The sequence below is a fragment of the Carya illinoinensis genome, chromosome 11, assembly GCF_018687715.1.
Source record: "Carya illinoinensis cultivar Pawnee chromosome 11, C.illinoinensisPawnee_v1, whole genome shotgun sequence".
Taxonomy (NCBI): domain Eukaryota; kingdom Viridiplantae; phylum Streptophyta; class Magnoliopsida; order Fagales; family Juglandaceae; genus Carya; species Carya illinoinensis.
In genome coordinates this window covers 34,457,968-34,475,415 of record NC_056762.1, presented here as the reverse complement: position 1 = coordinate 34,475,415, position 17,448 = coordinate 34,457,968, and the positions used below count along the sequence as shown (strand labels likewise).

General features: G+C 36.1%; 2 protein-coding genes across 2 annotated transcripts; both read right to left on the bottom strand.

Annotated features, from left to right (window-relative positions):
- Positions 1–6,047: 6,047 nt before the first annotated feature.
- LOC122280828 lies at positions 6,048–7,149 on the bottom strand. Its single transcript, XM_043091875.1, has 2 exons — positions 7,036–7,149; positions 6,048–6,938 (listed from the first exon to the last, which is right to left on the bottom strand). The coding sequence occupies exons 1-2, from the start codon at positions 7,111–7,113 to the stop codon at positions 6,576–6,578; spliced, it is 441 nt and encodes a 146-aa protein (XP_042947809.1). The 5' UTR covers positions 7,114–7,149; the 3' UTR covers positions 6,048–6,575.
- Positions 7,150–15,647: 8,498 nt separating this feature from the next.
- Positions 15,648–16,967, bottom strand: LOC122282416. Its single transcript, XM_043094367.1, has 2 exons — positions 16,141–16,967; positions 15,648–16,044 (listed from the first exon to the last, which is right to left on the bottom strand). Exons 1-2 carry the CDS (start codon positions 16,965–16,967, stop codon positions 15,648–15,650), a joined length of 1,224 nt encoding a protein of 407 aa, XP_042950301.1.
- Positions 16,968–17,448: the final 481 nt, after the last annotated feature.

Below are 17,448 nucleotides of genomic sequence, written 5' to 3'. Positions count from 1 at the left end.
ATTATCATGCTAACTAAGGATACTACTAGAGGAGAATGATCTGATTTTATGGCAAGAAGTACCATACATGTTGCATTATGAAACTTCATATTCCATTCATCATTGGCAAGCCCCCTGTCAAGTCTTTCCTTAGTGAATCCCCTCCCACACCTTTTGTTTGACCATGTAAACTTCAGACCCTTTGTATTAAGAGCAGTTAGATCACAAAATTCAATGGCCTCACAAAAGGCCTCTAACTGTTTGTAGGGTCTGGTTAAAGATCCCATTTTCTCACTTTGACTAGTGATTTCATTGAAATCACCCATACACATCCATGTTGTAGGGGCTGTTGGTTTCAGAAATTTTAGAAGGCCCAGCTTTGTGCCCTCTTAGATGTCATTGGATGACCATAAAAACCAGTTAGCATCCATGGAGTTTCATTAGCATTATTTTTAATAAAAACATTGATATGCCATCTAGAGAAGTTCAAAAGTTGAACATCTATATTATCCTTCCAGATCATGGCCAGACCTCCACTACTTCCCTTACTGTCCACAACTAAACAACTGTCAAACTTAATAAATCTTCTAACAGTCTCAATTCTAGCCTTGGTACATTTGGTTTCCATAAGAAAAACCAATTGGGACACTTATCCTTAACTAGCCTGTTAAGGATCCTAACTGTCTGAGGGTTCCCAAGCCCTTGACAGTTCCAGCTTATGATACTCATCTGAATTGGCAGGGCTGAAAGTCAGCCTCTGCCATACCTTTGGTGCACCTCTCCTCATGCTGCAATGTTACTTTCCCTTTTTTCCTAGTTGATTCCTTGGAAATTTCCTTTCTTTTTGTCCTGCCCCTAGTCTAAGTGCCAATGGTGTTTAAGTCATGTATATCATCTCCTATGTCCAGCAAAGTATCATGGTCCATCAGACTTATATCTCATGCCCTCCTTTTCCATTTCCTAGGTTGTTCTATTAGGGGTACATTGATGTCAACCTCCTCGAGGATATGGTCTTTGTTCCTTACTTCCTCACTGTTTTGTTTACCAGTGCCTCTACCAACCCCTATTGCTTGCTCAATCCTCCTTTCTCTTATTCCCCTCAGATCATGAAATGTTTGTTCACCCTGGTTAATGGGTAGGTCCTTTGGACTGAAGGTCTGTGGTGAGTTGGCAGCTAAGGATCCCCCTACATTTAGTCTAGTATTGTTCCTTTCCCTAGAAAGAGTCTCAGATAAAGTAATTGGGGCATTACCTGACCTTTCCCCTAGCCTATCCTCCCTACAGCCAGACTTGATAGGAGCATGGTCTGTCCTCTGAGGAGTGGTTCCTTCCTATGACTCTGTAACAACTATAGGCGTGTCAGGCTACTTTTCTCTGTGGTTGGTCGATGTTTCCACATCATCATCATCAACCTTTTTTGCTGGGTAGCATTCTTGGCTATGGCCATGTTCATCCTTGTCAACCTGTTTCAGCTTGATGCGCTCTTTCTGGTTGGATGCACAAAGCCAAGCGCCATATTGAGATTCATTTTTGCCATGCATCGACCTGACTGCTACAGGTTCAAGGCACCCAGCTTTGGCATGCTTAATTATACCACAACAGAAACAAAAATTTGGGAGCATTTCATTTTGGAAAGCAACCCAAAGTTTGCTCCCATTGAATGAGCTGATAATACCTCGCATGAGAGGTTGTGTGATGTTAACATTAATCTGAACATGTAAGTAAGGGCCCCATCCAATCCCTTCCTCATCCACATCCACACTCATTACCTTTCCCACACTACTTCCTATTTTTGCACCAACATTCCTAGTCATTCCACCCAGTGGGATATTATGGAGTTGGATCCACATTGTGTTTGAGTTAAAGACTATTTCTTTGGGAGCCATCATCCCATCATATTCCTTGAGACAAACTAAGTTACGATCAAAGATCCATGGTTTCCCTTGTTTGGCCTTGTTCATGTCATGAGTATTGTTGAACTCTATTAAGAACAGGTTGTCCCCGATAGGTTTGAAAAGAACCACCCCTCTTGGCTTCCATATCTTCATCATTGTACCCTGGAATGCCTCTTTGTTTATTTGCTTGTCCACCACGATGAGTCCCAATAGGCACATTCTGCCTCTTTTTGATATCATTTCCTCTGCTGTGAGTTCAACTTGTATCCCCACCTGTTCTGCCTCAGTAAGTCGAAGTTTACCCCATTGTTCAATAAGTGTTGCAAACATCTTCTTCCCTCTCAATCTGAGAAAAACACAGACTAGAGGACACCCTTACCTTAAGTAAGACAAAATTTCTCATCTCAGTTTAGAGAGAAGCTAGAGTTTCTCTCACTAAGTTAGAAGACCGCTCCTCCCTCTTTTCTTAATTCCATTTTGTTTTCCTGAATTGTGCCAATGAATCTAATGGAAATTTATTTTAAGAGTACTGATATTTCCCTCATAAAAATCCAATCTTTGGTTATAAAATCTGGATTCTGGGCAAACTAACTCTAGTGGAGGATATTTTGTTTGTTTCTTTTAATATATTATCCCATAATGTTGGGGTCAAATTTGAATCTAATACCATATTTTGTTTGTTTCTTTCTCTATTAAAGGTCTGCTTCTAATCATATCACCCTCCCGTTTCTTTTCACTTTTTTTATTTTCTTTCTTTAGACAAAGCCTTATCTCTAACTAAAGTTGATCTTAAAGGAATGTCGTTGTCTATTTTTTTTTTTTTCAAGAAAGTTAATAAAAAAAATTATTCATTATTCTCACATTATATATATATTTTTTATTTTTTTATATCAAATATATGATATATATATATATGAATAAAAAATTTAATTAATTTAAAAAATTAAAAAATAAATATAAATATAAATATAATATGTGGATGATAAGTAACCAAGATAAGTTTATTAGATAAGGGAATAAAGTAAAAGCAGGTTTGGTTACACAAAATTAAACTATTTAATCTAATCTCATCTTATATTATCATTACAATTTTTTTAAATTTTTACATAAAATATAATAAATAATTTAATTTTTTCAAATTTTAAAATAAAATTAATATTAAAAAATATATTATAACATTATTTTATTCAAATTTTAACCAAACATATCATATCTTATATAACCCAATGAGACGTGAACGACCTCAGCACTGCACCTAAAGTTTGAAATGCATGCGATTGAGACTGAACATATGTGGCAAATGATTTCATTTTGAAAAGAAATCAGAAAACTCCAGCCAGTTGCTTTGCGTTCAAATTTGCACTACAAGAAATCTAAGATTTTCCCAAGGAGCACATTCATGGCAAAAGGCCGTATTTTCGTGGAAAAAGAACTGTGCACACCAATTTTGTTCGTGGGAGCCTCGTGGCGTATACTTCGTGGGAAAATGTATTTCTCTCCACGATACCTCTAACTCGTGGGGACTACATGGAATTAACCACAGCATATTCTGTGGGCAAAAGTCATTATTTTCGTGGCAAAAACCCTTTTAAATACTATAGAACTCGTGATATGTAGACAATTCCCACCAGTACATTTCGTGGTATAATTATTAGCCACCAATTATTTTGTGGGTATTTAGCATGTTTTGCCATGAACTCCTTCGTGGGTATAACTATTACCCACCAAGTGTATTATGGGTAATTAAATGTTTTGCCAATAAATTCTTCGTGGGTATAACTAATACCCACGAAATTTGTTGTGGGTAATTAGCATGTTTTGTCATGAAGTCCTTCGTGGGTATAACTAATACCCACCAAGTGTATTATGGGTAATTAAATGTTTTGCCATGAAATTCTTCATGGGTATAACTAATACCTACGAAAGTTCTTGTAGGTAATTAGCATATTATTCCATGAACATGCTTCGTGGAGAATAACTATTATCCACAATGTGTCTTCTGGGTAATTTTATGTTCTGCTATGATATTAGCTTCGTGGGTATAACTATTATCCACCAGATCTCTTGTGGGTAATTAGCATGTGGTAGTCATGAACTCCAACTGATTTACCCATAAATCATATTGTGGTAAAAAATTACTTTCCAGGTCAATGTCTTGTGGAAAATAATGTCATCATATTTACTTAAATGCTATTCTCCACCAAGACCATTCACTAGAAAAGTAGAATTTGCCACCACCACAATCCTAGCAAATAATCTTTTCCCGTAAAGTTTATTTTCGTTATATTGTTTTGGCAAATAATTATACTACGTTTTTGCCACAATTGCTTGCTCCTGGGGAAAAACAAATACTAACATTCATCAGAGCAGGTCCCTTCCATAAAGGGTCGTAAATTGGGCTTTACCTAGTTAAGATATGGCAAAAGTAATCAAAAACACAATCACATCCATATCACATAATTTCCCCTGTTCATATAACCATGTACATATATATAATTAATTCAGACATGTTTCAATGTTCAGATTGCATAATGGAAATACATCAATGTTTACTGTGTGGGAAGGAAATGGGAGGATCAACATAATAGTTACAACTATTGTATAGCCCATAAAACAACTATATACTTCTATATATAGTTGGGATGAACTTTGCTCCAGCCTAGAAATAGTGCATAGCTCCATTGCTTTCATCTGCATTCTATCATTCATTTTGAGCCGTCCAAGGTGATGAGATTCCAGTTGTACCAATGCAGCTTCTGTATGGATAGATTTTCAACTTCTACATTGTGAATGAAAAACACCTGGACAATAGGAACAAAAAAAAAAACAAATTCAGTTTGTTAACAATTAAAGTTTGCATAACATGATGATCATTCTCTTGACATGGCAAAAAAAAAAAAAAAAAACATTACATTACAACTTACAAACTAATAGTGATCTGAGTAAGATATCCTCACATGCCATCTCCCTTAATATACTTGGGCATTTACAATATTAAAGTCACAGACAATATATGGTAAAATCCTCCACCTAGCTAGCAAATTTTCTGCAATATGCAGATTAAACAACATGTAATTATCTGAAAATATGGCCTTCCTTCAATATAAGATTTTCCAAGCAGAAACCTAATATGCAAATCATAGTCAAGTCTGTGTTCACTGGGCACTCATTATTAATATCCAGTAATGTTCTTCCAAATTAGATGGCATATATATATATATATATATTGGTTACCAATTATCTCAGTATGGTCAATATAGTTGGAGACAAAAACATCAAGGTTTTTGTATGTAATGTCCTTAACATCAGCATTTGAGCATACACAAAATATTATTGCAGAATGATGCAAGTATGTTTATCAAACAATGGTTTTAGGGATAGCCAATTTCCAACACAAGCTTTATTTTTTGACCTCAATTTGTGTTCAACAAATCAGACCTTTCCCACAATGAAGTGAATGAGAGTTTGACTTATAGCTAGATAAAATCCAATGGGTCAATAAGGATTGATCAAACAGCATTTATGAGTGCTTGGCAATATTTATCAAAACCAAGTAGACTGAATATGTCAAAATCTACATGCAGATCTACTTTGGTGATCACATGTTTAGCCAACATATGATCCTATGATCCATATACCATATGACAGTTATAAGATACCAAAAAAATATGATCTACAAACAATAAACTAGGTCTAAACTAGACTATGAATATGCTTGACCAAACCAATATATAATTTCCTGCAACCACTAGTCCCTTTACTGAAAGGGGCCAAATTAATTACATTCTACAAGTATGTTATCTGCAAGGCCATCTGTTGAGAAGTTCACTGACATTATACTTTTTTTCCTTTCTTCTTTCAATAGCCTATATATGTCTCTAAACTGTATATACGCTGCAAAGAGATCATTTTAACATAATATGTAAGAGTTGCAACCATGCTAGCTAGGTTTTTGACAAAAACTAACTCTTATCTTCCACCAAACAGTTTAACCATAAAGAAAGCAGATCCAGCTAGTTATGGTGTTAAATACAACAGTCAATATACCAAAATCCCATTTATTTTAAACATACATGTTGTCTAGGAGCAAGTTCCATATGGTAACATAATGCACTATGAATTGAACAGGTTTAAACAAGAATAGAGAACAGTAACATATACCATCACCAGATCTGAAGGTCCTATCTAGTTATATTTTCCTAACCATTTTCTGAATTGGATCTCAAATTCTGCTAACTGTGTTGGAACAACCTCAAAAACTCACAAAACCATTGTTGGCTGGAACCTTTACAAATATGCAGCTAATGCATGCAGCAATATCTCTGAATTAAAGTAGCAAAATATTTTAGTTAACTGTGCACACTCAGTTAAACTATATACAAGATACTATAAACCCATGCAATTTTGGTATTCTATATGACAAGATACAGCTAGACAGGACAATAAAGATTACCTGATTGTTATGACCACCGCCAAACATTCCTTACAACCTACTGAAATTGAAGATATCATGTTACAATACCCAACACAAAATCACACTTATCCAACCACCTCCCACCCTTTCTATCAAAATACCCCCCATTTACCTGCCCACAATACATTTCAGCTTTCAAAAGGCATTTAACACGAGCATTTCCATAGGGGAAACAAAAAACACAAAAATCCCCAACACTCTAAAAAACTAAACTATATGAGAGATGCCTAAGCATCTCCGAGAGTCTCTTGTTGAGACTCCCTATTTGACTCTAACTGTAAGCTTATCATGTTTATCTGTCTGTCATGCTCAGAAAATTGTTTGCGCCAATCAGCCATTTCACCCAAAAGTGACTCTAGTTGAGTCTTGTAATGGTTTGCACAGGTCTTGTTCCTTTCATTCTCCTCCGCCAATCGTTTAAATGTCTTGTTCTTTTGCATAAAAGGGGAGGGCTGAGGAATGACTGAGTGGCCCAGCCCAAGTGCATATCCAGATTTATAGCCTAAGAGCTCTTTGAATACATCAGCAATAGCATCATCATCCTGATCCTCTTCTGTCCCTTTCTCATTCAACCTCTCTAACATCAGATTCTGAAATTATAAACATGAAAAATATATTATTTTCTGAAGGTCAGCCATGCATAAAGAAACTAAATCATTAGAAGCCATCAATCATCAGCTAACTCACATAGTTGTGTTCACTTGCTGCATTGATGAATTTCCCTTTCTCTCTTGACCAATGTGTTTCTTTGTAAAATTCAATCATATTTGGTGCCTCCTCACCCTTCAATTACAAATTATGAGACATTTAAGCTCACTATCATTTCCTGGACAGCAAGTATTTAAAATTAAGGTAAAACACTGAATATGTTACCCTCTCTTCCATAAGCCTAACAAATGATTTCCTCCCACAAGTCTAACTTTCTGTTTCTTTCTATTATTTGTGTTTCTACGAGACCGCTCCTGAAATATATTCCAAAGATTTATGGTCATGCACTTACACACCAATGCTCAATGCCTCAACAAAACTAACCATAGATATTGTAAGCATGTTATTAGAGGATAAGGAAATCTGCCTCAGTTTTCCTAAACCAGATATAACACAAAAAATACTTACCTTAAATGCCCCACTCGCCCATCATTCACAGAGCCACTCCCAAACATGTGGCTCCACCGACTTTTTCCGACCAGTTAGTGCTTCCTCATGCATTGCAAATTTACGGTAGTGCTTGTTTAGTTCGTAATGGTATGCATTATACTTATCAGCGAGTGCATTTACTACAGCTTCACGATGATTTTCCTTTGTCCAGTCCAACTCAAAATCACCCTGCAATGCATTGTATCATATCACATACAAGAAGTCACTCAAATAATACACATCAATATTCATAAACAAAAATGACTATGCTTATATATTAAACCCCTACTCTAACACGAGTGATGAGCTCGTGCTTCTCCTTGTCACCAACCGCACTCCAACTAGCATGGCGCATTTCAGCATGTACTCTTATAATCCAGCTCACTCGACTACTGAATATAGTAGCATTTTCGCATGAAGGACCCATATGCCCGTCCTTTATATTTAAAGGGATCTTACCATACTTTCTCAACCTTTCTAATGCAGTACCCTTCGCAGGCCCTCGGCCTCGTTTTTTAATGGGGGGAACTGTATTATAAACATGTATAATATTATTCAATACAGTCAAGCATGGCTAAGGATTATAAACATCAAAACTAGAACCCTATATTTATTAATAATACATCATAACCTTTACCGGGCATCGAAGTGATATTATCTCTCTCATTATTGTCATGTTGTACTTCGTGATTGGGTGCTTCTATGCCCATTTCTAGTACTACTTCAGCTAAGGCATCAATTGTGGGATCCTCCTCAACTCGTAGAACTGTAGTCGGAGGCACCAAGTCTGGAACTTCTTTAATAGGGCTTGAGTTGATTAGGGGACGTCGAGGTCGTCCCCTCCTAAATCTCTTCCCTAATTTGTACATGACTGTATTTTCCTGTAAATTACAATACATCAATCAGCATGGAATGTGAACATTACCACATACTAGTAGTTATCAACACTATACATAATGGTTTAGCTTTTCATATTTACTATCTACTCCTAATTCCCCACCAACATCACTGTGTAAGAAAATATCATTGTGTGAATGTTGCTGAAAATATACACAATTCCTAAACATTATATAATACTATTGGATGAAACACTTTTTTAGATAAACTAACGTTTTCACAAAATTAAATATACCTTCTATTCACTACTCACCAATTATTACCCACTAATCACATGCAAATCTGTATAAACAATCTTGCATCAAGTTATGTACCAACCCATAGAATACATTGTATAATCACATTATCATGTACATTTTGGCCTCTTCATCATTTGTAATTGAATTTAAAGTTGCTTGTGTTATCACATTCTGGTTTCTGTTAACTTCAGAGACCTTATGACATTTCAAGTATGTTAACAACATCCTTATCTTATCTCAAGCCATCTACTTTGACAAAAAAACAATGAGTAAAAATGAGGTGTTGCAACACACTATCCAGCAGGTAAGATGCTGCTCCCTGGGTTCACATTCATAGTTACAGGCCTAGTGTATAATGTTTTCTTTATGTTAACAACATCACCTTTAAGCATATATTCACCACTTTATAAATTTTTATTTAATCTTTTATTGAAACCCTAGTATCCATTTCATCCCTCAATATCTTTCTTACATCAAACCATAGCTGAAAAACTCTTAATAGTTTCAGTTACAACATTCAGAAATTTGCTTTTACAATGTGGGTCTAGATATTTTCCTGATTTGTTCCGTTGTTATATCACACAGAAAAAAAATGGGTTTGTGTCTTTGCTTCGTAAAGTAAAGAATGTTATTGTAGGGTTAGAAAAAACATACCATTTCTTCAGCTTTTTGTTGGTTAGGTCTACAGCCAACTGGTTGAAAAAGAATAGTGAAACTTCAGTTAATCAGAAATACCACAGTGCGTACAAGGAATTTGGGGTTTAGCCTCAAAACCCACTTCTAGATCTCCTTTCCTTACTCCTTCAACCTGCTGGAACCCAGAGCATGAGGAATGGACTGGCCTTTGGAACCCACGAAGATCTGATGTACAACTTCTGTCACTTCTGAAGTTATAGACTGGCATCAAGTCACCACTGTCCAGGCTTTAAAATCCCGCCTCTTCCAAATATTACTTTCCCGCGTATGCCGCAACATGTAAAAAAAGGAAAAGTACAATGCATTAGACGTCTTGCTAAGAGCTGGGCCAAAATTTATATAGTATTTTGAAAAGGTTATCACAAGAATTTCTTTATTTTGATATCTTTATTAATGAAGACATCTGGCAGCTCTTTTGAGGTTGAACATTGTACACATGTTGCGTATATGGGGTCTTCCAATATCCAATTAAATAAATGTAATGTTTATTTTTGATATCTTGATAATTTCAATACAGCTGGCAGCATTTTAATACACATTATTATTGTACGTACACATTTGGAGGAAAATGGGTTCTCCAATATGCAATAAAAGGAAATAAAAACTTTAATTGGATATCTTGATTATTCCAAGATAGCTGGCAGCATTTTACTCAACATGATCATTGTACGTACACATGTGGAGGAAAATGGGTTCTCCAATATGCAATAAAAGGCAATAAAAACTTTAATTTGATATCTTGATTATTCCAAGACAGCTGGCAGCTATTTTGTACACATGTTAGGTCTTTTGTACACATATCAGTGATAAGGTAGACTCCAATATGCAATTAAATAAATAATCTCTCTGATTTGATATCTTGATTAATGAAAGACAGCTGGCAGCTCTTTTGTACACATGTTAAGTCTATGGCAGACTCTAATATGCAATAAAATAAAAATCTCTTTATTTCTATAACTTGATTAATGAAGATATACCTCATTGTTTTGTTCACATGTTAAGTATATGCAATGAGTCCAATATGAAATAATTCCTAAAATCCCTTTAATTTTATATCTTGATTAATGAAGACAAATGGCATTCCATTTTTATAAATGTTAAGTATATGGTAGACTCTGCTATGCAATAGAATTAAAATCTCTTTTATACACATGGGCAGTATATGGTAGACTCCACTATGCATGCTAATTAAAAATCTCTGCCTTCATTATATCTTGATTAATGAATGTAGTTGGTATTCCGCTTGACATATATTAAGTATATGGTAGACTCCAAATACCAATCAACTATAAATCTGGACAAATTTTATATCTTGATTAAGGTACACATCCGGCATTCTTCTATACACATATTAGCTCTAAAGTAGATTGGTGGATATGAGTATATTAAAATAAAACATTAATATTGTGAAATACATGCAGCTTCATATAAATTGGTGCTCCGTTGCCGAAAATGTATCTTTGTGTCCAACCTGTGGGGAAGTATTGGAAAAATGAATAAAATAAATCGTGCACTTTTTTCTTGACGTATTTGGCCAGTATGTTTTGGACATTGGATTTTATTGCTAACGTGTTAAAATTTCCCATTCTCATCGTTAAACCTATGCAACATATAAAATTCTTTAACTGGGAAGCTTGTTTACTCAAACCAGTACATGAACATTTTTCATGTACTTTACAGTTACAACAACACATCCATTTTGTAGATTTCACACCGGTGTAAATTATAAAACGATCGTAAGTGAAACTGAATATTATTGTTGAAATTTTTTTATTAAATTCATTGTAATACAACGTACTGAACTCTGTGAAAAAGTATGGCTAATTTTTTATATGGAATATATAAATACTCCTTCCATTTGGCAAAAAGATTACTGGGGAATTAAATTTGTACCTAAAACATATATGGACCATGGCAATTGATGAGTGAATACATTAATGCTAGCAATGGACGTTTTGACTTTTAAGTGATATCTTGCCGATGCACTATCATCATGTGATTTGTTGTCAATGGTTACAACATCAAACACAGTTTGAGTGCAAACTACAGCGATTACATAACATTGGTTTATGCCTTCCTTATCACATTTCTAGTTAATGACCTTTTATGCCTTCGTTATCACATTTCTAGTTAATGCCCTTTTACGCCATATTTGAGTGCAAAATATTATAAAATGTACCATTTGCTCAAACCCAAGGTTTTCATACAAAGATGACACCTTCCAAAACGCTGTGTCTTTTCTAAGCATATACATTTCCACAACTCTATATTACAATTCTGCATGTGATCACTTGGCTTTTTATGTATAAATAATTTCCACCATTATCTAACAACAAATTTGGACTGACTTAAAAGAGCATGCATCCAAGCATCAAACCTTTCATATATGTGAGAAAGTTCAAAGTACTTCATTGTCACTCTTTATTTTTCATTTTAAAGATCTAATTTTAGAGTATATATGTGAGAAATCATGTGTAGTGCTAATTCTGGTTTATATAGTCGTTTTAGTATGGTATGTCCCATCTGTTCAAAGGCTTCCATACAGATTGGTCACCTCTCTTTGCACCTAAGAAACTAGTAGACATGTACTCACAATTATTAAGGACCATAATCGAGATACCCAAGTGTATTTTAAGTGGTAAGTTTAGATCCTCCATGTGCATTTTAAATGCTTCCTCAAACCCATCTTCTTATACATGGTTTCATCCAATCATTATTTAATCTAGAGACCTACCTGTCCAGACATGTACAATTTGGAAAAATTGGGGTAAGGACAGTTTGAAATTGACCTCACAACCGTGCATTTGCAATGGCCAATATTTGTAATTAACACTAAGTGTTATCCTCCAGCCCAATCTCATTTAGTAATGCAACATATTGTTGAATATTTAACATGAAATATTATATTCACCAAGCAAGATGTGAGAATGAATTCTTTAGAGTAAAGATCTAATATTGAGATGCTTCCATGTGAACGTTGGATTAATGTAAGACTAGGATAGACATGATGGACAGCCTAGAAATCCACTAACCTTTATCATCAAAAAGAAAATTGAACAAAATGGTGAACCATGTATATTTTAGATTTAACAGTAATATTATAAAAGTCACATTTGAGGGAATAAACAGACCTTGTATGGACTACTCGGTGTGGTCATCATTTGTAGATACATTGCTGATTTTAAGTGACTTTTATCTACTAGAGTTCAAGCAAACTAACAAACTGAATATCAACTATAAACAATTGTACATATCTATCTTCCCTTGAACATATTAGAAAGATGCATTGTATAGTCCATTATTTTTATATATCATATTCAGTCCCTTTTTTTGATATATCATGTTCAATCTTTCTTACTAACAGGCACTACTATTTGTATTAGGTAAATTCTGATAGGTTGCAATGACTGATATGTAGTTGTATAAATCATGTGTATTGGGCCGCTCACCTTTTACTCATGTCAACAACATTAATAGTTAAAAAAGGTAATGGTTGGAGTCTTTAATAATTTAAATTTGTCAAGTTGGGTTTTTGACAAAAATGTAAGGCTTTCATATATAGTAAACATTCTGAATATCAAAGGGATAGCACTGGTTGAGAACCAAAATCCAACGTTGCAAGTCAAAGTAAAGAAAGCATACAGACAGTGGCCATGTTTATGCGAAATAATGCCTTTACACACGCACAGTCTTCAAGTGTGGAGATGATATCCCAAGGCGTAAAGTCAGGCACTCTCTGCAAACACACAAAATATATTATATTAAAGACATCAATATAAATCCCATGGTAAAATATATACCCTCATGATAGTGAATTAATAGTACTCTTTTTATTCCCATAATAAAAAGCATGTGTATCAAATCCTCATGGACACCTAGTACATGTAAAGATCTAATATCCAAATTAAAAGCATTCAATGACATAAATAGCTATGGTTTTTAATGATTAACATTATCTATAATTAGATAAACCATTATCATAAAATAGGATAAGATAACTATCAGGATAAATCTATATAATAATAAAAAGATTCAAGATTCAACTAACCATCGCTATCCCCCTCATCAATGTTCTCCAACACAAAAGCATCGTTAATGTCTTCATCATCAATGAAGGCCTCATCGTCACTTCCTTCAGCTAAATGCTCATGTGACAGTGTTGAAGGATCAACGGGCAAGTTGTCTTCATTTACTCGGATCAATGGATTGAGCATGTCTACTAAATTAGTTTCATTAACACAACCATAGTTCCTAGGATCAGTGTCACTCTCGTCGTCTATTTCACCAACGTCGGATTCATCATCAAGTTCATGCAACTCCAAGGTATTGTGGCGAATATTGTAAACATTCCTATTTTTTATCTTGTGTACGACATGCCAACTTCCCCCCAAAGTTGGGTCTTTTATGTAAAAAACTTGCAACGATTGGCATGCTAGAGCGAAAGGCTCATCTTTGTACCATTGCCTAGACGTGTTGACACTCGTTAAGTGATTCCCAATGTGTATCCCCCTTCTCATGTCGCCAATGTCCCACCAATCACATTTAAACAAAAAACACTTACGCCAACCCAAATAACGTAATTCTATGATGTCCTGCAACACACCGTAGAAGTCAACTGGCAATCCTTGATGGTCGCCACTCACAACAACACCACTGTTTTGGGTACGGCGATGCCCTTCGAGTTCCTTCATGTGAAACCAAATTCCATTCATTATACACCCAGAATATGATGCGACCAGTGGATCTGGGCCACATGCTAATGCATATATGTCATCGGTCACATCGGGGGGAATCTTAGCATGCAACTCGGCGATCTAACATGGATATTTGATTGAAAAAAAAAAACAGTAAGGAAGTCAATTCAAAGGTTAAATAACGGGAAATGTTTGTCAATGAGAAGATAGTGAATCTTACACGTGTTCTAAACCACGTTGGGAATTGACTTTGGTACCTTCGCTCAATGTGCTAAGGTCCTCTTCTTTCATCTTGTCATAGTGCTCACTACGAAAACCAAATGCATTAATAAGTTATCCACTTACAATATAAGACAAATAAAATGCTGAATTGGGGATAGATCGTGCACTTACTCTATATAGTCTTCAATCTCTGCGCAATTATTAAGGACGTACCACTCAGCCTTGGCCAACAGTGCGTTGGGTAATTTTTCCACTCTTCCTGCCCCTAATGGGCGCACCTTTTGGGAGAAAACCGATAAACTTGACTCAAGTTGGGTTTGCCCAACTGTGTCACTGTTTTGTTCCTCTCGGTTATGTCTAGTCTCGATATCATTAAAGTACATAGAGCAAAATGTCAGACATTCGACATGAACATATGCCTCAGCAATTGAGCCTTCTAGACGAGCTATGTTGCGAACATACCACTTGAATTTACCCAAATACCTCTCGAAATGGTACATCCACCTGTACTGAACAGGCCCTGCTAGCTGTGCCTCATCTGGGAGATGAATAGCAAGGTGCACCATGATATCAAAAAATGCCGGTGGAAATATCATTTCCAATTTGCAAAGAATGATGGGGATATTAGCTTGAAGTCGTTCCAACACCCTTGTGTCTAGTGTTCGTGAGCATAATTCTTTGAAAAATGAGCATAACTCTATTAAAGCTCCCCTAATATCTGGTCGTAGGTACCCACCAATAATAATCGGCAACAAATATTGCATAAAGATATGACAATCATGGCTCTTCATTCCCATTATTTTTCCTTCATTAACGTTGACACACCGGGCAATATTTGAGGCAAAACCATTAGGAAATTTGACTTCTGTCATACGTGCACAAAAACTTCTTCACTCAGTTACATTTAACATGAAACATGCAAGACTCTTATAAGTATGATTACCATGATGTTGTAAATGTAATTCTTTCCTTAGTCCAAGATCTTCCAAGTCCCTACGCGCATTGACAGTGTCCTTACTTTTGCCTTCAATATTCATCAGGGTTCCCAAAACGTTATCACAGATGTTTTTCTCAATGTGCATGACATCCAAGTTATGCTGTAATCCCAAGTCTAACCAATGAGGAAGCTCAAAGAAGATACATTTTTTAGTCCAATTAAGTTCATTGGGGGTATGTTTCCTCTTCTTTGTTGATTTACCATACTGGATGTTGGAGACCTCATGTAATTGATCCATTAAAGCCTGTCCTGCAATGGTTTTAGGTTGGAGACGGCGTTCATCCTTTCCATTAAAAGCATTTTTTTTCTTTCTCCAATTGTGCTCTATGCCTAACCACCGACGATGACCCATATAAGCATGTTTTCAGCCATGCTTCAACCTTATTGCATCTGTTTCAAAGTTACATGTCAGACATGTCAGACATGCCAGCCTGAAAGATTTGCATATGCAGGAAAGTCATTGATTGTCCAGAGTAATGCTGCCCTCAATAGAAACATTTCACCTTTGTATGCATCATATGTTTGAATTCCATCTTCCCATAATTCTCTCAACTCATCTATTAGTGGACGCAAGAATACGTCAATATCATTTCCCGGTGCCTTTGGTCCAGGGATTAACAACGACATCATCAAGTATGGATCTTTCATGCATGACCAAGGAGGCAAGTTGTACGGCACAAGCAGAACTGGCCAAATGTTGTACGGTTTGCTCATGTTATTGAAAGGGTTAAACCCATCACTTGCTAGAGCAAGTCTGACATTACGAGGATCTTGGGCAAATGCCTCATATTTTTTATTGAAGTCTTTCCATACCCTAGAATCAGCAGGATGTCTCATGAAGTTGGGCTCATCAACACGCTCTTCTACATGTCATCTCATGGCTTGGGCAGTCTTCCGAGAAATAAACAACCTTTGCAACCGCAGCTTCAAAGGAAAATACCGGAGGACTTTTTGGGGTAGCCTCTTTTGGTTAGTTGTGCTTGAGGCCCACCTAGATGCATTACATTTAGGGCACACATCTTTATCAGCATTATCCTTCCAAAATAAGACACAATCATTTGGGCATACATGTATCTTTGTGTAAGTAAAGCTCAAACCACGCTGTAAGCGGCGAGCCTCGTTATATGAGTCAGGGAATAAAGCATGAGGAAAGGCAGCTTGCAGAAGCTTTATAACCATGTCGAACGACTTCACAGTCCAACCACCAATTGTCTTTATGTGAAGCAACTTGACTATGAATGATAACTTTGAGAACTCTGTGCAACTTGGATAAAGTGGTTGTCTTGCATCGTCTAGCAAATCGTCGAAGTTAAGGTGTAAAGGAGCAGAAGAGGTGTGTCGTTCTTGACCCCCGTCTGGAGAAAATTTTGTTCTACCAGAATTGTCCATAAAGGATCCCACACGGATATCATCTAACATCTCGTCGACATCATCAATGTAGTCATTGTCGTTATAAGCAGCATCACCATCTTCGTCAGAAGATGTGGTGTCTGGCAAAGTTTCCTCCTCGCCATGGAAGATCCATTCCGTATAAAATGGATCTATCCCTGCGATGAACAAGTGATCCTCAACCACCGAAAAAGGATGGAAAGTTCGATTTCGGTATCTCCTACATGGACACCTAATGCAGTCTCTACCCGATGCATAGGCCTTCGCCAAATTGAGGAATTGTTTAATGCCTGATGCGTAATCGTTAGAATGCATTCTATCTCCAATATGCATCCAAGCCTTATCCATATGGTCAGGTCGTAGGGAACTATACAAGTTAAGCAAGGCATATGAGCAGTATAAATGGTAGATCAAAGACTGTATGAAAGTTTGTAATTTTTTATTGTGAAAGGAGATGTAGGGAATCACAAAGGTATCGAAGGGAAAGAACTATTTAAATGGAGTTGAATGGTTATCGTACATGTAAGGATCCCATACATGTGTTAGGTCAATGATATTGAAGGGAGGTGCCTAGGGGTCATAGGTCATAGTTGATGTTAGCATAGGTTTCTAGTGAGGGTAATTCTTTCATGTCATTAGTAATGGAGGATATTTCGACCAGCTTATATTTTTTTAAGTATAGGAATTGCTAGATCTACCTTTGGTTGGGGAGAGAGAAGGGGGAGGGGGGGAGGATATATGTAACTCTAACCGTAGAGGTGGCTCAAGGCTTTTCTTATTTCGTGTTTCGCCCTTTCCACAATCTTAGTATCAGTGATAAGTCAAAAAA